The 25,833-nt window shown below is 38.1% G+C and overlaps 1 protein-coding gene across 3 annotated transcripts in view; it reads right to left on the reverse strand.

Annotated features, from left to right (window-relative positions):
- Positions 1–25,833, reverse strand: part of KCNA4 (potassium voltage-gated channel subfamily A member 4) — a 215,023-nt gene that overhangs the window by 187,957 nt on the left and 1,233 nt on the right. For 2 of the 3 annotated variants that reach the window (XM_026122293.2, XM_064512885.1), the window contains one exon: positions 21,867–25,588. The exons of the other annotated variant lie outside the window; for it this stretch is intronic. In XM_026122293.2, the coding sequence (XP_025978078.1) occupies positions 22,790–24,781 (1,992 nt within the window). In that variant the 5' untranslated portion in view covers positions 24,782–25,588 and the 3' untranslated portion in view covers positions 21,867–22,789. Of the gene's footprint in view, positions 1–21,866; positions 25,589–25,833 lie in introns of those variants that run through there. 3 annotated transcript variants of the gene reach the window in all.

Here is a 25,833-nt window from a genome sequence, read left to right on the forward strand (position 1 = left end):
AGGGAAATACATAGGAATTGTATTCATGAATATGGCCAGACACAGCAGAGATGATGCTGATTTTCACTGTTAACAGACTATTAACACTATTGAGTATCAGGATCTTAACAGGAAAAATCTCTAAATGCTTTTATTTTAAAAACTTATTAATAGAAACAGTAAAACACCAGTCAGGAAACTAAACTGATATTGGTCCACTGAAATAACAGTTGTACCGTTTATTTCATTCCTGTCAACAGATCCAAAGTGGATAAGAGCCATCATGCAAACAGAACCCTGAGGCACAATCAAGTTAAAAGTTGAGTACAGGATTATGTTCAGTCCACTATTTCATTAAGTAAATCCTGTTTTTTAGAGCTGGCTTCTTTCAGCAAGTCATTACAGACCAATGAACTGCTGAGAAATAGAAAGCTTTTTCCTGAAGGTGGCTGTGTTATAGTTGAAAAAGAACACTGTTCATTCATTGAAATCCATGGGTTTTCTTAATTTATGCCTCCAACTGAACTGATCTGATTAAAGTTTTGCTCTATTTTCTATTAATTAGTCAGGACAACTTAAATTAATTATTAATCTTAAGTACGGAAGCAGTATCAAGAAATTCCATGCAGGCACTGTAAAAATATTTTTTTAAAAAAAGGTTCAGCCTAAACATTTTTCAATCTAAGTTAAAAAACAAGATTGCAATTACTGATTTTGTTTCATTGACAAATTTTCAAAAATTCACTCCACAGTTTAAGACATAGTGATTTAAAAGCTGTCATGCTCAGTGCTGCATAAAAAGCTCCACACAAAATTCCATCTAACGGCACTGGGTGTTATGCAGAAGGTTAACACTGTGCAGTCACTAGCCCGGAGCGGTCATTGCTCTCCTCCTGATCACAAGGACAGAGTCTATACATGAACCTGGCTCAGGGACAGAAAGGCAAAAGCTTTCTGTTATCTGCCTCCAGTGTCTATTTGCATAAAGCTAAATACAGTCTAGTGCACATTTAGATATGAGTAACTTCTGAGTTAATCAGATTCCACGGAGCTATTCTCTGGTGTAAATAAAAGCAAAATCTGGTCTTAGCTGTGTATGTGCTGTCTCTGCTGCTAAAACACACATGCATTTCTCACGGACAAGTGGACCGCTCAAAGTTCTTGGCATAGTGTCTGCTATTAAAGCAGTTAAATATGCTGACCTAATTTGACTTTGATGGTTACATCACCTTAAGACAACTGAGGACAAATCTCACTTTCCAGTGCTACTGTTTCAAGCTGTTCTATAGCAAGCACGAGTAGATTACAAGCGAGTAGATAACAAGCAAGTAGATAACATGTGGCACTGTCACAGTCAGTGCTGCCTGAAGGAAGGCTGTATACTTTAAGTCAGAATAAAAATTCTTCACCTGCAAATTGCCAAAGAATCAATAGTAAGAACTGAAATCTGCTATTTCTGTACAACAAATACACATAAGAAAAGGGAATACCCTCCCCTCTTGTTGGCCCTCCCTACACAGATTCAGTATTTCTTCTTTGTTCTACCAGCCGTAGCTGTTTTGCATTGTTTCTTTCTCACGGGTGAGTCAAAACTCAAAGAACAGCTTTTCAATATTTTTCCTTCATAGGTAGAATCTTCTTTATACAAGAAGAATATAATTGCTGGGTACAGCAACTCTGCTTTATACTAAGGTAGCCAAACTATATTACATATTGTAGTGCATAGTTTGCTTGTTTTACCGTAACAATTGCAACCAGAAAGCTAATATGGTAAAAATACTGTCCCCAAAAGAGAATCTGTAGATAAAACTGATAGAAGTGCAGTAGTATGCTAGTGCAGTCGAGGAGTAAGCTTACATGCTGCACTTTTAGACTACTGGGAAGAGAAAGCATAGCTGGTTATTTACATGTATTACTTTTAAAATGAGAGGCACTTTTGCATACATTCTTAAACATCCATTTTTTTCCCTTTTATTTTATACTGAGAGCTTGGCATTCAGAGCTGTGAAGTTTAAAAAAGCTGACCTTGAAAACACAGTCACATTTATTTTTGAATGTTAGCTTAGTTTCACACCCTGGAACTGGCTTCCTGCCTTCCAGATTTTGCTGAACATTATATGACCAGCCACGCCAGAACTTGCTGCAAAGCCCTGTTCAAGCTGCACCAGAATCATTAAGGACCTATTTGCTTATCACCTGAGGTCTGAAAAAAGTCTGTGTCTTTCAAAGCATTGCTCTGATGCTAATCACATCCACCATCCTTCATGGAAAGGATGATCTGGCAGCTTACACACTTTAATGCTTTTGGATGTGGCAGGCCAGTTCCTCGCAGCAAATTTTTCTGAGACCTTCCTCAGCATTGGAAGTAGGGGATTTTTCCTCCCACATAGGCTTTATGCAGTGAATCCACACTAGCGCTCCCACTGATTTCACACACAGGTAGGTATTTCAAAGATACCCACCTTAGGAGGCCTTTTCGTGATGAAAAAAATGAAGCAGTCTTTCTAAAAGTTTAGCATGCATTGCACAGAATAAGCATAGCACAGTAGTCCCTCGTGCCCTACTAAGCGGTGAAAACGTCTGCTCATTATGCAATCTGTTGGGCTGACACAAGGGCCAAGCGGTCGCTCTGTGCTAACCTCAACTTGCCATGAAACCTCCCTAATGACAATAGTACAGTAGCACAGAATTTTGATCGGCACTGCAAGAAACAAAACCATAAGCATATATAAACTGTGCTCTACATGGAAATGTGGGATTGGTATATTGATACTGATATACAGTTGTGAAATATGTACAGTACTCTATGTAGGCATTAAGTTCATGCTCTCAGATTTTACCAGCCACTGCAGCCACTAAAGATGCTGGGCTAAAACCACTCAGATATACGTACACGATTCCCAAAGATGCTTGTTCAGACACGGAACACTGTCCTAATTCCTGAGACTTCCAGTTAACTGCAAGACCTGTATGTTTAAGTCTCAGGCAGCTGTAAAAGCATCAACACCACACTACACATCAGTTTACATTTCCTTCACACGTGACCCAATTCAGAAAAGCTTAATTGAAAAGTATTTTCCCATCTCACAGTTTGAATGGACCTTATTCTCACCTCACATTTAGCATCACATTTAATCAAACTTACAACTCCACTGTCTTTAACAGAATTGCTCCTGATACATATGAAGGCAATTCATAGTTGGAGAATAAGCAGATGACCTAGCATAATCAGGATACAGTTCAGCTTACATGTTGCTGCCTGTCAGGTGAGCTATTATAACTGATTATACGTACACTCTTATCTCAGTTATGAAGTAAAATGGGCTCACTTAAACCTGAAGGGAAGAAGAAACAGACAGAACACAGCTGGAGTATCATAAATTTGCACTGGAGGTTCTACCCACTACCCAATGGTGTTACAGAGGAATTTTCTTTGTTGGTTTTTACTGTGCATACTGCTAGAATGCATATCATGAAACTAATACTGTTATGTCAGCCCTCTTACAGAGGGCTACATAACATCTTAACCAGTTGCAGCATATATATGGATTTATTAGATGCATAAGTCTATGTAAGCTTTTACACAAGCACATTGCTTGGATAAAATCAGGCATCTAAAAGTTTCACATAACCACAGGATCAAGGTAGGACAGAACAGGACAGTAACTGGAGTGGGGGTAGCTTTACTAAAGCAAACAGATTTCTACAGAGCTAAAACTGCTCCAGGCATCAGGATCCAGCGCTGCTGCATCTTCTAAAGCAACAGTGTCAGGAAATCATTATCAGCAACCAATGGCATTAGGAAAATGTCTGATGTCAAAGCATAAATATTTCAAAACAAAAAAAATTTACTGAAAAATAAAATTTCAATATTTTATTGACAAAAATATCAGGTCAGCAGTCTCTCAGCGGCTTAAAGCCTTCTTTGTAGAAAGAAGTTTCCTTTACAACACTCACTACTTCTCCCTTCCTACATACACATTCAGAGGCAAAACATACTTGCAGTCCCCCAACCTTCATGCTGCAGATAGCCAGGAGAGCTGACAGGCCAGGGAGAACTGCACTTGCTACATCTCCATTCTTTAGGGGAGGGAGATGTAGGTGCCCAGTGACATTGCTCCAGAAGACATCATTACTGAATGGCTTTGCCATGCTAGGGTGGTATTGCTGAGCTAGTGCTATTACTCGATTCTTTCTTCAGCAGTTTTAATGTTCTGAATATAAAAGGCATGCCTCAGAGGAAGAAGAAATCTTGTGACACTTTTAAAATGTAACTTTGAAAACTGATTCCAAAGCATATATGGTGTCATAAAAGAGGTGCAATATGGAACTGATGCATCGCATCTGTGAGAATACTGAAAGCAGCATTTTTGTTACTTCAATTCTGAATAACCAGAAGCTGAGTCCTTATTTAACAAGACATTATATTAGAAATCAGGGGTTTCAGATTCAGTTAGCTTTGGCTCATGATGAAAGACTCAGTCTTTCCTTGATTTTTACCCCAGGTAGGCTGGCATGAGTTTATTTAAGTCCATTGAATTAAATGGAGTACCACCAATTTACACCAGGTGATAGTTCAGGACTTTGATCATCTAAGTAAAGCAACATTTCTAAGTGTCTATTTATTTGGTGTAATAAAATCAAATACTATGCTATGGAGCACAACATTTTAGCTTGTCAGAATAATTAGGGTACACAAGGGTTGTAATTCTCCTCATAAAGACACACTGGGAACACTGATATCCATAGCAGGTATGAAAACCCAGCTCCACAATATTGACAGCAACATACTGCAAAGTCTGAATGTGGTAAACTACACAGTACGCAGGCACAAAGCCAAGCACTTATCCTTTAGAGATCTCTGTAAAACATATAGAAATATGAGAACACCATGTTCCCACTATGAATGGAAATTAATAACTATTACACCAAAAAAAGCTAACCAATCTTTTAGCCGTTTTACAGCTCCCCATTATATACCATGCCAGGACCACAGACAGACCAAGAAAAATAGTTACTGGAATTGGCAGCGAATAATAAATAACTTTCCGTGGGGTAGCATCAGTTATGATGTGATTTAATACTGGGCACAAGTTGCTTTCAAAATCAGAAATATTTATAGATAGCTGGCTACAAACATTGACAACAGTCATAGAACAAAAATTATTAGTGTTTTCTGGACAGAGTACAGGCTTTTTCAAAAGCGGATGCATAGCTGCTCATTTCAAAGCATCTGGAATAACTACTGAAGCTGGTGTTTATAAGATGTGAACAAACTTGACACAAATGGAAAAACTCTGCTTTCAGTTACACACATATAGTCACTGTGAACAGCAGAATTTGTCCCAAAGGGTACGTACCATGCCTAAGTATGAGGGTCTCAGAGCCAGGCAGAGTAACTGGACCCAGTTCTGTTCTTGGCTATACTCTGCTAACTGTGTCTTCTCAACATAAAAAAAAACATGGCACAGACTTTGTAAAAATAATCAAGTCAAATAAAAGAAGGTATCTGAAAACTCGAAGTCAGATTTTTGAGGAAAATCAAGGAGACAAATACCATCAAAAATTACTTAAAATTTTAGATAATGAAATACTGGTGACTTTTACTGAGTTAGTAAGAAAAATTCTCATTCACCTGTAGAAAAATATTTTAAGACAGACAATTCTACACTAACTTTACTCTGTAGCATTACAGTATACAAACTTAAGCCTCAAAACATTCCCATGCATTTGAGAGACATTTTGCAGCATCAACAGGGCATCTTACAAAGTACCTCTGATCATCAAACCTAAAGGAAACTTTTAAAGAGCTATCTGTCCTTTATGCTGCCATGATGCTGTCTGCTGTCACTTGCTGACACAGTACGTACCGTAGCTACTTTGAGTGCTTATTATCCACCTTGGTGCACTGTTGAAGCTGACTGGCTGAAGCCAAAGGAGTGCCTCCTCACAGACTCTAGCACCGCGAAGCAGCCCTCCGGACGACATTTTCAAATATTGAATACAGACAGGGTAAATTTTCATTTTAAATAAGCCCTAGTGCTATTGAGAGCACTGGAAGTTGCCCAGACACTAGCTGCCAGTGTCCCTGAAAGCTGTAATTAGCCTGATTACTCAGGAAAATGATGAAAGTGCCAAACCTACCAATTAGCAGCCATTCAAACACGACAACCACAGAGTGACTGCTTCAGCAACTGGTTGGCGTACGCCAGCACTGGAACACCAATAAGCAGGAGAAAGCAATGTTCTAGCTTAGTCTGGGAAGAACGACGTAGCAAATAGCAAGAAAAGACACACAAAAAAGGAAGAAATAAGACTGATCCTCCACAATTTCCTGACAACGTCCAGCCCCGCAAGAACTAAGTCACAGCATTAAGTTCTTATGCTGGGAAATGACTGATGCAACAGTGTTTGAAATATTAACACAAAGTAAATATAATTACTACAGTCTGGCAGCTGCAGTTTATGAAACAACATTTCTTAGTTACTGTAAATGCAGAGAGTATGATAATAAACCTATTACCAAAAGATAACACAGTTTAATTTAAGAAATTTTACTTCTTTCTGTGTATCTATACTGTCTAAACCAGACCCACCAATAATAAGGCACATGTACCACCTTCTTCCCATAACAAATTTCTAAAAGTAATGTCACAGGCCAGTCAAAAACAATCAAGAGCCATTATACACTAATATTATTCTGAACTGTGTTGTACATTACCCTCTCTGACTCCTTCTAATTCATAGGCATTTCACAGCAAAGATTACATCATCAGCTGAGCACAATGAATTACTCTTCTAACATGCACGCATATTTCTTGCATAATACTACAGAAATACTATTTAGCAATAATTTCACAACAGTTTCTGACTTTCCTGCTCCTGGGGTCACTCTTCAATGCACTTCTGGTCTTTTACCACACACTTCCCCATGCATTTCCTGAATGACTTGAAGAGGTCACAATTCTCAGCCTTGCAAGACCAACTGAACAGATTTTCTCTAGCTTTACAGCAGAGTAAAGAAAAACTGAATTTAGGCCAGCAAACCATATAGCAAAGGGCTGCTGTCCTCAAAGGATGCATTTTATTGAATGGATAGTGGTCAATACTCACTAATCCACAGACGGACAACAAGCAAAACATATTGATTCTTCCTGAGTTAATTATTTCAAGTAACTGGATAAAGTCGCAGGGCACAAAAAGGTGATGGAAGACAAACTACAGGCTACTTTTCCTAATACCCATGAATTAACGTTAATGTATATTAAAAAATGTTCTGAAGTGTGGGTTATGATAGGAAGACACTATAGAAGTAATCTCTGTGATGCATGGAAATACATACATATCATACAAAACAAGTTATAAAGAGACTTACTATTAAACGTGTTACATGTTATATACTTCTATGCACAAAGTTATCTATTATCAGCATAAGTACTGCAGCATTACATCCATTAAATGACTGAACTTCTCAGAGATGCAAGGAAGAAAAAAACCACAGTTCTGACTGAAAAGCTACTAACAATAAAATATTTGTCATTGTATCTATCAATCTGTCATTACTCTAGCAATTATGATGTGATAATAACTAAATACTTCAGTTACTGATTAAGTCAGAATACAATCTGGATTCACAGGCTAGAGCTTGATTACTAGAAAATTTTTTCCAATTTGAAAAATGGATCACAAAGATTTTCTTGAATCTGCCCAAGGTTTCTTTTCCAATACCTATTCTTAATTAACAATCTGTAATCAAAAGTTATATTTACACTGCTAGTTAAATTTTCTGTAACTGAGTTCCACTCTAAAATATATACTTTGTGAATCACTATTCATAAAAAAAAACCCAAAATCATGAAATCTAATCTCTAACAAGATTTTAAATAATGTAAAGGCAAATGCTAACTCAGGATGACCAGTGACATTCTCCCATTACATGACTTCAAACGTAGAGGAACCATACTTACACTGCATTTCCATTAATAACATATAGATACAGCAATGGATTGCCTTTCACCCAAAGTCTGTTCAAGTGTGTTAAAACTTTCTGGTTAGCAGAATCAGCCACAGCAATCAGTGCCCATGAAACAGATCAACTGAGTGTTCAGCAAAACTGTATCAGCTGTACCTGTTTAATAACACAGGGAAGGATGCCTATACCCAAATTGGAAAGTGGTTAGGATGTATTTCTGTAGCATGGGTCAGCAGACCTACTGAAGAAAACTGAAAGGCTACTACTAACCTCAGTAGGGATTAAAAGAGGCTTCTAACCAGTATTGTACTCTTGATCATCACCATAAATTATTCAGTCTTTTCTACCCAATAGAGAGCAAGAGACCTTTTTGTAAACCAAACAGGAAGTAGGAATTACCTGAATCATAGGACTGCACTTGGTGCTCTTTACCATTGACTGTTTTCCCTTCACATATTAAGGGTGTTTTAAAGTAGTTAGTAGGCAACAGTGTATTGGCTTTCTATAATTTGTATTGCCTTTCTATTTAAATAACAATTCTTTTCTTTTGCAACTTATTTTAAGATTTAAATTCACATAACTAGAATACATTAATATAAGACACTATTATTCTGAAAATAATTTCACAGTTTGCACCACTGGGCAAAATAATTCAGTAAATTTAGAATCTATCAATAATAATAATGAACTACATGTTTAAGTCATCTTGAATCATCAGCTCCCAAGCAGAACATATTAGTGACTGATAGCGCTAATCAAAATGCACTTAAGCTTGATATTGCTCCTCTTAATTATAATGCTTTTGTCAGTCATTTCAGATCAAGTATTTAAGACAGCAAATTAAAAAAACTGTAAAGACCAAAATGGATCCAACTTTTTTGGATTTTTTTCTTGTTTCCCTTGAAAGTAATTTTCGTGGATATCTGCATTTCTCTGCAGTGTTTACAACAATGCCATCATAGCAGGAGAACCAGAACACAAAACTGACTAGAAACAAAAGTAGAAAAAGGCTCTTTAGCAAGAAACCAGATACTGAATTCATTGTTGTAACACTATGATTTTCCAAATCAGCTTTCAGTTATTCAGTCTGAATAGCATTTTACAATTGCCTTTGAGTCTATTTATATTTTTTGACTACTCCCTTTGCCATGCAGTTAAGTAAAAGAAGCCTGAAAAAGATTAGTAATGATACTCTCACTAGTTTACTGTAAAAGAAACTGAACATAGCCAATGTAATTTGCTCTCTGCTAAAATTACACTTCCCTGGTTAGTTACTGAGTTTTCTTATTAGGTCACATATACTTAAGAACATTGACATCCCAGTAGTTCATTTCACTGACAACAGAACATTCTCTCTCCCCTTTCAAGGTTATACAGAACAAAAACACCTAACCTAGAGAAACGTCTCTCCAACCGCCTCTCAGCTACCCAAGGGCAACTCATTTAAAAATACATGCTGGTATAGACTGAAAAAGAGGTGACACTCAAGACACAGGTATTGTCATAATCAATAGTCACTTCAGATTAGCAAGGGAAAGTTCTAGCAAAAGGAAAAGAGAGGACTCCTTAGCTGTGGACTGCCATTCACAGAGTCTAAACTTTGTTTTTCTCCTCTGCAGAAAATGCCTGGCAGTTATATGCTCACATCCTTTTAGGACAAATCATATTGCTCTTCCTACATTTCTGGAAGAGTTGGCTGTGACATGATGAGTAGAAAATAAAACAAAAACAAAAAATCCCTAAATCTTTAAAGTCACACCTAAGCGGAACTTGCCTAGTGTCACGGCGCTCTCTCCTACCAGCCTGCAATCTTTGCAGAAGAAAACAGGAGAGAAGGGGCAGATGAGCCTGCCAGAGGCAGAGCATGGCCAAGCGGATCCATGCCCTCCTCTGCAGCTCCTCAGCGAGTCCTTCTTCAGGGTCCCCCCGGAGCAGTGTTATAGGTCCCTGTGGTCACTGAGAAACTCCGCAGATACGTAGCTCCGGGGTGCACTGTTCCTGCAAGAAGCACCATAGCTTTTGCAGAAATGCATCAGATCAGAGTGGTTCGCTTTATCACTAATTACTGCTTTGGGTCCATTAAATTTGAAAGTAGCCCCACAGTCTCTTCAATGAGAGGGTGCAATATGTATCATTCCTTGTATAATATCTACACAGAGAAATTATAAAGGCAACCTCCTGGAAATTATCATGGCATACTATAATCTAAGTCACTAACTGTTTTTCCATAACTTGGGCTACAGTAACATTTAATATTTTATGTTAACGATGGCCAGTCCACCCAAAAGTTTTCAGTTAACTACAGTGTACAAAGAGTGGTAAATCTTGAAGTCTCAAAACCAATGCTATATATGATAAAGGCATTACATTAGCTTCCAAGGAATACAGCTTTCAAACAAACTCTGCATTTATAAAATAAATGGAAAAATTCCCACGAACTTCATAGGAGCAGAAGTAATTACTGAGTAGTATTAGAAGTCCCGTGGTAAATTGAACCACAACATTAAAAATCAACAGTTTCTCCATTTAATAGAATACCTTCTTTGTATAGGTCAAAAATATAAAATATAACTGAACATATAACTCTCAAAACATAAATAACTGTAGGTGGTTTGGAACAAGCAAATACTGTATTTACCCAAGTACAGCATTCACCAAGCATTTGTCAATATTATTCAGGCACCAAGCAGGTTCCCTGCAGTTTAGTATGCTGAATATATGCTTGCATAACTATGTCTTGTTTGCATGACATGTGGTAGGGAAAAGAACACATCTAATATGAAAAAAACACAAATATTTGCATAAAAAAAAGCCAAAAGAACAAGACTGTATGTGTCCCTTTCACCACAATGCAAAAGTAGTCTCATATCAGTAAAATGCAGTCAGCCTAAAAGATCAACTATATCAGACTTTCAGAACATTAAATAAGTAGGCATGCATTTTTATATGTAGTTTCCCTGGAGTTATAAAATTCAATTTCCTTCAGCTCCTTTTGCCTATAGCAAATATAAAGCTCAGGTAACATCAACTGCATGCAGATACTTGCCCTTAAGCAAATCAATGTATCATTTAAAGACCTGACCGAACAGCCTAAGGCTTTCACAGTTAGGGGCATTTTATATATGCACAGTCCTAATAAATCTGCTCATAAGCTGTACTGTACACATTATTCCTAAGAACACGTCTGTAAAGCAAACAAAGTTACAAGTCCTACTGCTCTATTTTCTTCTCAGTGTTGTTACACAAGAGTACCAAATCTTGTTGTCTGCAAAATTCTCAACAGTAGGAAAACAAAATGTGAATGAAAAGTTGCATTATTTTTGTAGTGAACTCTAAAAAATCCTTTGGTTACGTTTAATCAAGAGGAACATAGAGCAAGCAAAAATCCTTTTGTGGTTGATTTGCAAAACCAAAAAAACACTCTATAGACCCAGACTTCCACAGGGCTGTTCTTCTTTATTAATTCCATGTCTTAAAAAAAAAAAAAATCATCACTCCAAGAAAATGCCCCACAAATGTTATACTCATTTACTCGAGCTGATGAACAGGCACAGAAGAAGTATCTCTGTAGCACAGTGCAATGACGTTCAGAGGGACTTGTGTTATCTTAGGAACAGGAAATAGTACAGCTATGTTTCTCAGTGCTCTATACAAATATGCCTTCTATACCAGGCCAGGATGCCTCCAGCTCCTGAGCAAATTTGTTCAGGACTGGCTCAAACATCTGAGCACTGTGCCATGTCCTGAATTAGCTGTGTGACATGAACACGCTCATAATTCCATTTATATCTTCTGCATTAAAATGACCTCTGCCAAAAACAAACGGTACTTTTGTACAACCCAGTATTAAAGGCAGTGTTATGAACAGAGATGAGGCCAAGCTCCAAAATTTAGATTCTGATACAGTATTTGTTTGGTTCTGACCTTTGGGATCAGGTTCTGTGAAATGCTACATATCTTCATATCATTGTAAACAGGTTCCTAATCCTGCAGAACATAATCCCCTGCTTGAAGCCCATTTCTGCGTAAGAATTTATATAGGTATTTTTATATGATCTATATATTTGCAATATAATACAATTACATAATTGTATGGGGGTTTTTTTAGCACTGAGAGCATGCGTGTCTTTATTGGAGAGGGAAATATGGAGATTTGAACATTATTGTGTTGTAAGTATTTCTTTGGATGACAACATCTAGTAAAACAGGAATATGAGCCACCTTAAGTGATTTCAGGCCAGTATTAGTTGTATGCAGACCAGTGAATATAAATCTAGCAAGAAAAGAGATGGCTGAACTTTCAGAAAGAACTAATCAAAACTTCTCTACTATAGGACACATCATGGGCTATTTTAGCAGCAAAGTAATTCCTGGCGAGCTCTCCTTAATCCAGGGATTTAAACGCAGTTTCCCAAGTGTGCAAAACAGATCATTAACGTGCAAAAGTTTAGTCTGATACTAGCTGTATCAGCTTAAGAAATCTACCCATAGCACTTCTTTCCACACAGTGTGTGAGCCGACAGTATACAGACTTTGAGCAATGCAGTGGCACTTTCCTGTGTCTGAGCTGAGCAGTTGTTTCTGCTGAAGCAGCAAGCTGCAAATGACACCAACAAGCAGCTCTCCCAATTAACTTTCAATAGGACTTGTGCAGCTCTTCATTCCTCTAAGGACTGCGTACCACTGATACTGAGCACAAACGACTACAGCACTACCTTAATGGCATGCAGTTACAGGATAGAAAGCTTTTTCCCATTTAGAACTTTTTTTTTTTAAATAAATAGGCAGTTTAATTCTTTACAATGTAAAATCTCAGCCCTTAGAAACAAGAAGATTCAAGATATAACATTTCAAAGACTAAAAAGGATATAATAACAAATCTGCCTCTGAAGGCAATTTGTGAATCTAATTAATTTCTTAACATTGTTAAAAGGTAGTTACTGAAAAATAACAGTAAGAAGCTCCCAGCTCTGCTCATAGTATGTTGAATTTGTGAAGTTTTCTTTCATTCCACACAAATCCTGGACTTAATCCCTGAATCTCCTGGGACTTCTTTACCCCAGAAATCCATATAAACTAAGTGCTCATCACCGGAAAAGGATCCAGAGAACGCTCAGGGCACTGCCCCAAACCTTGGCTGTTCAGAGGAAGTTCGGGGTTGAAGATGGCTGTGACCCAAGGAGCCTCTCCCCAAGGGAAAGAGGAAGAGGAAGGCAGGCATTGCAATATATTGACTGGATCTTATCTTACATTTAAAGCTTTTAATCCATGCAATTTGGAAATGGATGGAGAACAAAGGAGTTCTCTTTCCCCTTCTTATCTCTGTGGACTCTGATTGTTCATCCCTGGGGCTGCCAGTAGGCTAGGCAGGTGACCAGGGTGGCTGAAGGCTCTATTAAGAAGCAAGCCTTAGGAAAGAGCTGAAGTTTTGCCTTGTGATCCTCCGAACTTACAAACATTACTTGGTCTGACAGGAGCTCTGGTATTCTTAAGACCTTCCAAGTCTGCAGGCATGGATGTTCTTATGAAAGATGCACTATCAGAAAATTGTGCCTCTAAAATATGTGCAGTTTCCCATCTGTGTGCATAAATATGGCCAAAACCACTCTGGATTTCTTTGAAACTATGACATTCTGGGCCCAACCTCTTTTTTGACAAGTAGGCTTATTCTGTATTCAGAACTATGTACAAGCCACACAGATCCCCTCCCATCTTTGGCAAACGTTATTCTTAAGTGAAGAACATCACCCTAGCATTTTTTCATGAAGTAGTTCACATTAGCCTAGATGCTAACTTTCTTCCCTTCTGTTTATAAAAAACAATGAAAAACAAGATTTGGAGTAAAATTTAGTCAGTTTTTAGGAACCTTCTCGAGTACTTAAAACATGATTATGAAATCGCAGTAACAGAGCTAAGATATCATACAGTACATACAAGACAAACATTTCTACCTATTTCCTATGGCTGAGCACATTTATCTAAGACCAGCATCTGTAACAGTCCCAACAGTGATGCTAGCTAGTGAAACATAAAAAAATCTAATTAATTCAGTCAAAGTTTTAAAAATGCTATACACAACTCTAACATTTTTCTAAACGGCAATTCAAATGGGAACATTGTTAATTATTTCCCAGCCTCCCAGTAACACATGATAGCATCTTTAGGAATGTGATACCCATCATTCAACAGCTGAAAAACAGCTTTGCCTTTGAAGACGTTTTGGCATATAACTATAGACTGTAATCTGTCTATACAAAACAAGCAGCAATACAGGTTGTGAGAATAATCACAGACACACTAGCAACAGCAGAGCTAGCTAAGGAAAGGCAAGGTGATGTAGAATAAATAAGACTTGGGGATCCTTAAGAGCCAAATATCAAGAGCAGCAAAAAGCTGAACAGTTGTTCAACAGCTGTTGAACAGTGCTCAGCTGCTGACTCCCCATCCCTCAGGGAGCTGTCAGCAGCCCTTGCTGCTCCCTGACACATTTTTTTTTTAGCACCTCAAATTGCCATTCATTTTTATATGAGTTTGCAGTGTTAAAGTCTGACATCAAGTGAAGCTTTTTATATATCGAACTGAGTTCAAAAGTATTACGAATATTTCTTTAGACAACGTTATCATCTAAGATGACTGACTATTAAGCAAGCTCCTTAAATCACGTATCTCAATTCATGTGCTAATACAACCAAAATTTTATTGGAAAACATTCCCAATTCTCTGGTTGTCTCTACTAGGTATAGTTCAAAATTACAGAAAACCACAGAAATCCAAAAGGCTGTAAAATAACTTCTACTTTCCTCCCAATGAAACAAAATCAGTAGAGTCATCAGGGCAGAAATTTTCAAGAACTCTAGTCATCTGATCATCTTAATTTTTGGGTGCCCCAAATTAGATAATTTTAAATGCATTTTCACTGCACCTATTCAAAAGTAAATCTCTTTAAAGTCACTCCATTTTACTTAAATTGAGTTGTCCAATATCACTAATCAATTCTGGAAATCTTTTCTTTTAGGAAAGGTCACAGAGCAACAAATATTTTACAGACAGTGTAAGGTTTATGGTACTATTTCAACTTACTAACCTCTTTTCACAATGTTTTCTCCATATTTCAAAGCTGGGAAAAATATTAATTCTCTATCACATTGTGTAACAAGAAAATATTTTACTAGCTAGAGAATGCATTTTTGCCTTCTAACCTATTAAATCAATATATCAGTTATAGCAGATGTTCACAAACTAAATAGTAGTAAAATAACGTTCTCTTCTAGAAGATACTTAAAAGCGTTTTAAATCTTGCTCTTCCTCTCTCTTACTGAAATCCTGACAGCATTTTTGTCTTTAATTTTGTGATCCGTAAATCTTGCATCATAATAGTGCTTACGAATAAATAATAGAAATAAATGGATACAGAATTAAATTCTGAAGTATAAAGTGCTACAAAATACCTGTACTCTCTATAGTGAGATAGTTTCTTGCTAGAATAATGTTTTTTTGAGCTTGTAATTTGGCACACAGTAAAATATGATGATGCCTTTAAACATGCTATCAAAAATCTTTTCTACCTCTTCCTTTTGACCAACCCATATTTTTCTTACTGTGTATATCTGCAGATTATTGTGTATATCTGCATCTGTGCATATTATCTTACTGTGTATATTTAAGAAAGCCCTTAACAGAGAAGCTCATGTTCTTTAGCCTCCTTTAACCTCAAAAACATGCAAGATTTCTGCCTTACAATATTGCCTTGCCATTTGAAATGCAAAGAAGGATCATTTTCTCTCGTACTTGAGATCTTCTGAAAAATATTCAACATCTTAAATTCCTGATGAATTTAGGGCAAATTGAGGGCATCTTGAGAGAACAAGTCCACAAATGAAATAGTTTACTTACTCTGAAATGTACCGTTGGTGTAAAGTAGAACTTGTTTTTGTGCAAACATATCTTAGTATATTTGAGCAAGAAAACAAAAGGTAGCTTTAGTTCACATCAACAGTCCTTTGCAGTTTTCTGCATTCAGGTTCCACTGTGCAGGAAGAAACTGTCACTGAATGAGACCCTGATTTCATTATAAAGCTGTACCAACAGGGAGACAACAAAAGATGGGCATTAAAGTTCATTCATATAGTGGATGAGCCACACCTAAAGACAGACATCATAGCCTCTAACTGATATCAAACCTTCACTGATTTAAGTGGAACAGAAGCAAGAAACATGGCTGGACCTACAGTGCAGGGCGTTTGCCACTGTGCACCGAGTAAGCCTCCAATTCCCCAGCTGCCCAAGGCAGGGGAGAAAAGGGAATGCTACCTCCCCACGCGTGTGCTTAGATTTCCGTCTAAAGCATACAATGGGGTATTGCTCACCTAGGAGTGAAAATAAATGAGCAGTAAAGCACCCTGGAGCATCTCTCCTCTACAGCATAAATAAGGAACTAACAATGTAAATACAAACAAGGAAAAGCTGTTGCCCTTAATGCAGCATGTGACAGTTGATGAAGACTCAATCTGTCCATCACTGACACCAGAAGTTTTAGATGACTTCAGCACAATAGTACTGGACTCAAAGCCAGCATATTCAAGCCAAATTAAAGAACAGCAGTGATAATGAGTACTTGTGATTCGATTTCCTTCATTTACAGCTATTGCTAATGTCGGGATGATAATTTTAGAGTCAGTCTACGATATCCCACTGAAATGGCTTGATATAAGAAAAGTTTTAAGACCAAGTCAAAAACATGCAAGTTAGTTGATTCCAACTGCTAAGAAACAGAAAAAAAAAGTATCTATCAGAAATTAAAGACTCCTTTGATATACATCACCAAATCTAGCTGTCCTCCTCCCTACTCACAATACAAATGCCCCAGGACCATTCAAACAACAGACTGGGGGGGAGGGGGGGGATTTAAATACATCTTGAATATGTGCTGTCACTTCCTACAGTGCTTAAGCAACCACTGTAGCACTTAGGAAACCTGCTCCACCACAGGCTTCCTAACAACACTAAACAAATCACTTGGCCCAAGGTTCAGGGAGTGTTTTGTGACCTAATTCCTAATAAAATGAATGGAAATCAGGTGTCTAAAAATACATTTTGTGAATGTGGACCCAAGTTCCCCTGTAGCTTAGACGCTAGAAGACTGGAGGGTGTAAGGCCTCCCTGTCTCAAAGGGTTACAAGGTATTTAAGAACAAATAGTTTTAAAACTGGTACTCGGGATAGTCATGGTGGAAGCACAGATTTACCAGATAGGCTAAAAACTTTGTAGCACCCTCTCCCCACCCCACTTGGTACTGCCTGGTGTAGTGAGCATCTTTCTGGTTGCACGATGCACCAGTAGCACCTGCACCTCTATTGAAGATGCAGTTGCTGCTGCCCCTGAGACCACAGAATACCTCAAATAGATGCAACACATGAAGTACCTCTCTCTGCAGATGCAGATTTATTCAGCCAACTGACCTCCAATTTGTTCTCTAATGCAATACCACACATGCACAAGTGAAGGAATAAACAAACAAAATTTTTACTTACCTGCTCTCCCTCAATTTCCCTCAATTAGAATATTTTATCAGATTTTGACATGTAACTTAAGATTTCTCTTCTTTCCTTCTTATATACTTATGTATTTTTTTTCCAAAGGACCTGTTGCAGAAAAAGGTCTCAAGGTACATTATAATTTTACAGAAAAGGATTAAAAATAAAAATTAACTCAACCATCTCAGTACATAATGCTTTAATGACTTTTCTTTAGGAATTAATATGTAATCAGAGTTCTGCATACACAAAAAGCATGGTAGCAGTATGTAAAGTTTCACGTTTATACCTGGTTGCCAGGTACAAAATATTTATGCACTTAACCCCAAATTAATTTGTCTCTGTGGAAACGAAGGAATGTTCATTTCAGAAAAATCGCCAATTTTTCTACAACCATTCGTTTCAGAGGTACACAAATATGGTAAATCTATAAACAAGATCTTATTCACTGCAAAATCAGAAGCATTTGATCAGTCAGTTATAGCAACAGTAAAATGCATACCCTGTCCCATGCCTACAGATATCATGGAATGTCATTTTGGTTTATTGTCTGATAATAAAAATATGTAATTTATATGCTGGATATTAAAGAACTGTTTAAAACTCTGCTTTTATTTGTTACTGTTTTGTGCCAATTAATTAAAAGAATGTAGGCCTGTATTTATAACTGGACACAATGACAGTAGAACCAATAAGGAACCAGTAATAAATAATTAGAGGAAGCCAGTTACATAGTCTAAAGCACCATGGAAAGTTCACATTTAATTTGAGGACTATCAACAAACTTTTTAAAGCTTATGCTAAAAATTCATTTACACTCAGAATTAACTTTTTCAGACTGGGATCACTAGAAAGACACATATCATAGTCCAGTGCTGAGCAGAAAAGACTTTCCACAAACTAGGTACACACAGAAGAGGCTTTCTGACATTTTGCTGTTTCTCTGCAATGCACTTACCCTACATTTGTCCAAATATGAAAAGGAAAAAATTCATATTCCTGAGCCTCTTAGCACTGATTTTTCCTACCCCAAGTCAAGTGATTTTCAGCACCTGAAAGGATACTTGACATGAACTTTGCATGTCAGGATCCACAAGATAAGATCATCTATTCAAGATTATGACCTCATCCCAAACTCTCTGCTCACCAATGCTATCCAAAATCAATTTCATGTTCCAAAGCTACTTAATAGTTTTGGTGACTGAAAACACACTCAGATCTCATTTTTCATGACCAAAAACAGTCCAAAATGCCCATCAGTATCCTCAAACACCAAGAACACCATTGTCATGAGTTAGATAAAATCATGATAGGAGTTGTTTTTTTCCACTCCCTTGAGCTTCCAAAATGATTCTGCATTACATGGATGCCAAAGTAATGGACTCTACAAAAAAGAAACGTGAGCAAAAGAACTGTCCCTCAAATACAAAGAAAAACTATGCTTTCCATCAACTGGAACTGGCCTCTTGTGGAATCGTTCTGAGAAAGCTTAACAAATCACTAAAAAACTTAGCCGTGAACTCCCAAATGGGGAGACACAACACTTCTTTTGATACGAGTTTCAGCATCCAGGCTGAAATTTTCAAGGAATACATGTAACATCAGAAAACTCCATGACTGTAATAAAGAAAAAAAATACAGATCTCTGAAGTCATGCATTAAATCCAATACTTCAGTTTGCAGAACTCTCTCCTCAGGAATCTGGCCTTGCCACTTATTATAAAAACATTTATAAATTTCTTTAAATAAGGGCCAATTAAAAGTTCAGCATCAGCCTTTATGTCAAATCTGACCTGATGCTGTTCTGATTCCATGAATTCTAATGGAGCTCCTCCAAATTTTCTCACCACTGCAAGTGAACATGAAATAGCAAAATAATTCATTTTGCATTACTTTTAGCTGAAATGTATGTCAATGTGAAACCATTTGAACTATGTTACTAGAATTAAAGTGCTCCCTAGTGTAATGCCATTCACATGAGCTACATCAGGGATGCATTTCACCACTACAATTTAAAACATAAAATGCCCAGAGAATAAAATTATTTCTCTAACAGTTATCAGTATCCAGAAACATTCAGAAAGCTTTGACAGGAGCAGTATTAGTAATTTGGAGCCATGGGAGCTCAAATACAGAGTTTCTCTGGCACACAGCTTCAACTTAAGTAATACTTGACAGGAATTTGTTTCTTGTTAAGCACTCGGGATCTTTGGGCTTTAGCATGTTAGAGGTGGGACTTTGCCATTTTCAAGCTGTGTCATAACTGACTGGACTGACTAGTAGTTGAATGATCAAATTAAAAGCCAGCCCAAGTGAAAGTATTTGTTTCTATTCAGAAATGCACAATTCTTTCTGTGACTCAGAATGGTCTGCCAAACTGACAGTACAATCTGACATTAAGCTATAGTAGTTCTTATTTATAATGGCAGTTACAAATACACAGGTTTACACATTGCAGGAGGCAGAGCAGTCTCCGCTGTTGTCTTAGGATACATCTCCACAGTACTGCAGTATGCAGTGATGACATACCCAGAATGTTGCTCTGTCAACTGCTACAGGGTCCTATGGTATGAACTTTTCCTTCAGAGAATAAGGTACTGCTATGATCACAGTATAATGAAGACATTGCCATGCTTGCTTTAATTTAATAGGTTGCACATTGGTAGCAGAATAGGTATAAGACTGGAGAAGTTGGGTAACTGCTTAAGCAGGTACCTCATGCTGAGCTCCCTGTCCACTGCCTAAACACCTAAGAGTTATTCAAAGAATATTCTTCCTTATCTCCATTAGAGTGAAGATCTAAAATTCTACCCTTGATAAACCACTTTCCCGTTCAACCAGCCCATCCTGCAAGCATGTACTACTTATTTTATCTAAACTCTTCATTTGCCTATTTAGTATTTCCTTTACTTCTACAGCCATGTTATGGTCTCTGGTATTACACAGAGCTACCAGCAAACTAACTTTCAAAGGAACCCTTATATTCTTTATGTCATTAACTGATAGCTGTTAAAGAAGCACCTTTAGTTACGGATTTTTGCTGAATGACATAGATTGCTCATCCTCACTGCTTATATTGCCCCCACAGAAAAAAAAAATTTAGTATATTTACTCACATGAGCCACGACAAAATGCAATATGCAATTCTAGTGAATGCCTATGCATCAAATTACTGAGGTGTTTCATTCAAAACTCAGCTGGATTTAATATCACCATAACAAAAAAGAGCATTGCTTAATGCTTCACATGAAAAAGACAGTGAAGCCTGCTCTACAATTTTAAATTAGGAATCAAATGTTTACATACAAATTTTCGATCAGGGCTTAGCACAATGCAGTCTTTTCTGTGTCTTGTTTTTTATTACTCCTTGTTTCAATGTGTAACGCAATGGGTGTTCAAATAGAGGACAAGCACAGAAACTTTTTCAGAGAGGTTATTCACAAAAAATCCATGAAGGCAAAAGTCAACCAAAAAGGAGAGTCTTATGCCTATGGCTCTATTCTGTACCACAGGATGCTACATAAAGCAAATAATGCTTATCCGATAGATTATGCATATTGTCATGGGTATACAATTTGGACTGCTTTATTGTCACTTTGGGGCACCAGCACTTTAAGGCATTTTCTTGTTCTGCCCTCCAAATTCCTCCTCCTCTTAGTTTTAAATGAATATTGCAAAACTACTATAATTCAGTAGTATTACTAAACTCTCTTTTTCTCTTACAATGGCCTGTCACAGCCCTTAAAGTATACACACAAATTTAGGTAAAGTTTTATAATTTGGAGTGTTCCACAGTGCCTCTTCAAAAGAAATTCCAGATTAGTAGTGCCTTCCATAGATAATTATGAAGCTCAAAAATGCCTTTTCAGAATCTATTATTTATCTACATTAAGCATAGTAATATCTTACCTATTTGATTCTGGAGTCCGGAATCAGATTGTCTTTACACACCTTAATTTCCTAAAAAGGGCAACGGAAGTTTTTGGACACAGTAAAACACAGCTGGCCTAAGGAATCAGTGAAAAGAAATCAAGGAATGCTTTCTCAAGGACTGCATGGGACCCAACACGTTCATTTCAAATCCCAGAAAGCCTATTTTGGATCTTAAATGTTGCTTGAAATACACATGGGTGAAAGCTGTAATTAAGGAAAAAATGCAGCACCAATAATAGCATGTTAAAAGTTAGCAATTCTGAATTGTCAGTACTATAAGAACTGAACATCTTATTACTTCTACCTTCTCCTCCCATACACTGAATTACTTCACCACTGACAAAGCGCACGTACTAATCATAGATTTTGAATGTTAACTTAACCAAGAAAAAGAGATAAATTAGCTATTTCTTGAGGGCATCAGTAGAAAACACTGATTTCAAATAAACTTGATTATAAAATTTTACTTCACAATCCTTTTCCAGACCACAAATATTCATAATTAGAAGAGAATGGAGTTAACGTAATATTAGCTGTTTCACCATCAGCATCACATAAAGAAAAGAAAAACAATAAAATATGATGCAGAATTCACTCTTCCAATGATTGTCATTGAACTATTACATTAGTAAACATTCACAGTATGAAGTCTCTTTCAGTATATCTCCAGCATATAAAGTAGTGCAAAAAAGCATTCCAGTCATTTGGCTTTGCAGTCAGACCAGGTTAAATGATTCTTTTACTTCACTTCTTTAATTATTAGACAACAAATGCTGCAATGCCTCCAAAGAGAGTTATAAAAATAAACAATTTCTGGAGGCTCAGCAGCCTTCTCAAAGTAAATTTCCAGTTAAAAACAAGCAGTAAAGATTTCAAGAAAAAATTTAGATCTATCTTCTGTAGAATATCTTTTTACAATAAATTTACCATTTGAAAAACAATGACTATGGTATCCAATGATTTATGGTAGCGGCTATTAAAGCACAGATAAATAGATAAATGACTACCAAACTTCATTGCTTCTTACATAGTAAATACCTCTGAATGCCAACTTTTACCACTGAGCTGTTATTAGTGATGTCGACAATTCATGCACCCACTTTAAAACTGACTTGGTTTTAAGAAATTTTTCAGCCTCATGTGCAAAACACTTGCATTCTAGTAAAAATATAAAGTCTGAAACTATATCAGATCTAGCAATCCCTTTCTCAAGTTGTATCACTTACTTGATATGTAATACAAGTTTAGCAATGCTTTTTATTTGTATTTAACCATGAAATGGCATACTACTGTATGCTGTGGACTCTTGTTTGCATATTTCATTTTTTTCACTGCACTCTTTAATGCATAAATATATTTGGAAATGTTCAAATTACACATCAGTTTCCACAGAATTTGAATTTACACAGTTTTTCTTCTCTGACTCACTTCCATCCCCTGTGTCCTGACTTTTTTTTTCCTTTACACAAAGAGATTTTTTAACTCCTTCTTCCATCTCCAAATACTCTGATTTATCTTCTGTGGATGAAGACGATGAGCTCCTAAATTTCTTCAGTAAATTTGTTGGGAGGTATGGGCAACTGACTGCATTTTGCATCAGTTGTGTTTGCTCTTCATTCTCAGTCTCTCTGTGATAGAAATAATTAAAATTGGAGACAATCACTGGCACTGGTAAAGCAATAGTTAACACTCCTGCAATGGCACACAGGGACCCAACTATTTTCCCACCCACAGTTATGGGTTTCATGTCCCCATAACCAACTGTAGTCATGGTCACGACAGCCCACCAAAAGGCATCTGGGATGCTCTGAAAATGGGTGGCAGGCTCATCAGCTTCTGCGAAGTAAACAGCACTGGAAAACAAAATGACTCCAATAAAGAGAAAAAAGATGAGGAGGCCGAGTTCCCTCATGCTGGCCCTGAGGGTATGACCCAGGATCTGCAAACCCTTGGAGTGTCTGGAGAGCTTGAAGATGCGAAACACCCTGACCAGACGGATGATCCTCAGGATGGCAAAAGACATGGCCTGTTGGCCATTACTGCCCTGCTCCTGGGCCAGGTCAGTGCCCAGAGTGATGAAGTAAGGCAAGATGGAGACGATGTCTATGATGTTCATGATGTTCTTGAAGAAGTGTGCTTTGCTTGGGCATGCAAAGCAGCGCACTGTAAACTCAAAGGAGAACCAAATGATGCATACTGTCTCTACAATGAAAAAGGGGTCATTGAAGATGGTGTGCTCCCCAGCATCCAGGTGAAGTGACTCATTGGAAAGCCCCTTCCCTACGCTCAGGGACATTATGAATTCTTTGTCATCTCTAAACTCTGGCAAAGTCTCCAGACAAAAGATGACGATGGAGATCAAGATGACCAAGACAGAGACAATGGCAATACCTCTGGCTGGACTGGAGCTCTCCGGGTACTCAAACAGCAGCCAGACCTGCCTCTTAAACTCATTTTCCGGCAAAGCTTTGTCTTCTTCCTCTTTGACAAACCCTTCATCCTCCCTAAACTTGAGCATGGCCTCCTCCCCAAGTTGGTAGAATTTCACCTCCTCAGTGAAGATGTCAAAGGGCACATTGACTGGCCTCTTCAGTCGGCCACCACTCTGGTAGTAGTACAGGATGGCATCAAAGCTGGGCCGGTTCCTATCAAAGAAGTATTCATTCCTGAGAGGGTCAAAGTATCTGCCTCGCTTCGCTGGATCACCCAACAACGTCTCCGGGAACTGAGCTAGCGTCTTCAGTTGGGTCTCAAACCGCAGTCCTGACACGTTGATTACCACACGCTCACAACACTCGTACTCACTGTAGCGAACAGAGCTGTAACCCCCAGGGCCTCCACCACCATCATCAGGTGGCTGATCTGAGAATGAAAACTCATCATGCCCATAGTCATCAGTGTAGTAGAGCTTTCCTTCTTCCTCATCATCTTCATCCTCATCTTCATCCTCCTCTTCCTCCTCACTCAAGTCCTTCAGTATTCTCTCTTCAGAACCACTGAGAGGCAGCAGCTCTGAACATGGGAAGGAGGCCCCACATTCCCTACTTCCCAAATGGTGGCTCCTCTTTTTCCCTTTCTTCCGTCTCTTACCACTCTGGCGATGGGGCAGGCTGCTGCGTGATGCATTCCCACCACAAGAGGAGGACGCACCTCGACTCTGTTCCTGGTGGTAGTGGTGATATGGTCCACCTCCACCTGTTGCTCCCGCTTCCACTGCTGCTGTTGCTGCTGCTACAGCTGCAGCTGCTGCTGCTCTCGATTGTGCCAGCCGCTCTCTCTCTCGGGCCCGAGCTTGGACTGCATAACCATAGGGCATATGGCTGTTGCACCCAGAGCTATCTGCACTTACCATTGCAACCTCCATTTTTCAACTGCTTGTTTATCGCTCAGTGCTAAGTAGTTTGGTTTATTTATGGTGTAACCTTAACTTTCACTATAGAAAGTTCAAAGGCATTTGCATTTGGAGGGCAGTCTCTTGGACACAGAGCAGGGCAACACAGAAGTAACACTGAATCTACATTTTGGAAAACCACAGATCTGCATTTTCTTATTGTCCAGAATGTTTGACACAAACCACTGGGCTTTGTTAACAAGAATGTATGCAACTCTCAGACTGGACCAGGAAACAGCTGAGGCCTTGTCCTTTCATCCACCAAGCCCCTTTATTTTTGTTAACCTCCCGTGGCTATCACAGATCAGATTGAATTCATGACATTCATGATCTTGCAGGCTACAAAGACTGCATATAGGAAGAAAAAATATGCAAAACAAGGGATACCTGCTTTCCAGAGATGTTTCAGGTCTTTAGTTCATCATTGCAACCAAATGCAAATAGTCTCTTTCCTCATAATTTGTCCCTGGTAATGCTTTGGCATAGCAATCTTATTATTGTTTAATATCACTACTCAGGGAGCTGAAGGTAATTCCAGCTGTCACTCTATTTACACAGTGAGGAGGTCTTTGCAAATCCTTTCTTCAGCCTGTCAACAACGTCTCAAACCTGGGAGCGGCACCCAGGACGTCCGCAGCAGTGGTAAGAGAAGGAGGAGGAAGAGGAGAAGGAGGAGGAGGAGGAGATGAAGACTGAGAAACTGGCTCTGAGGTCCCCATAGGGCATAAGGGAGTGGATGGGTCACCTTTTGGTTATGGTCATGCAGAAGAAGCACTTAACCTGAGGCACATGCACAAACACACAAAAATAAACAAAACAAGAAGGGAAAAAGATTGGATTGTTTTTCTAAAAGGTCACACTGATCAAATGAAATTGTGTCATTTATTGCCACAGTATTCAAACCTTCCCCTACCCACACTATTCACACTTCTACATTACACACACACCCACATCACATGCACAGAGATTTTGAACGACTCTGTGGGTAAGGATGTGGGTGGGTATGTCACATATATAGAGAGATA

This window comes from Dromaius novaehollandiae, chromosome 5 (assembly GCF_036370855.1).
Source record: "Dromaius novaehollandiae isolate bDroNov1 chromosome 5, bDroNov1.hap1, whole genome shotgun sequence".
NCBI lineage: Eukaryota > Metazoa > Chordata > Aves > Casuariiformes > Dromaiidae > Dromaius > Dromaius novaehollandiae.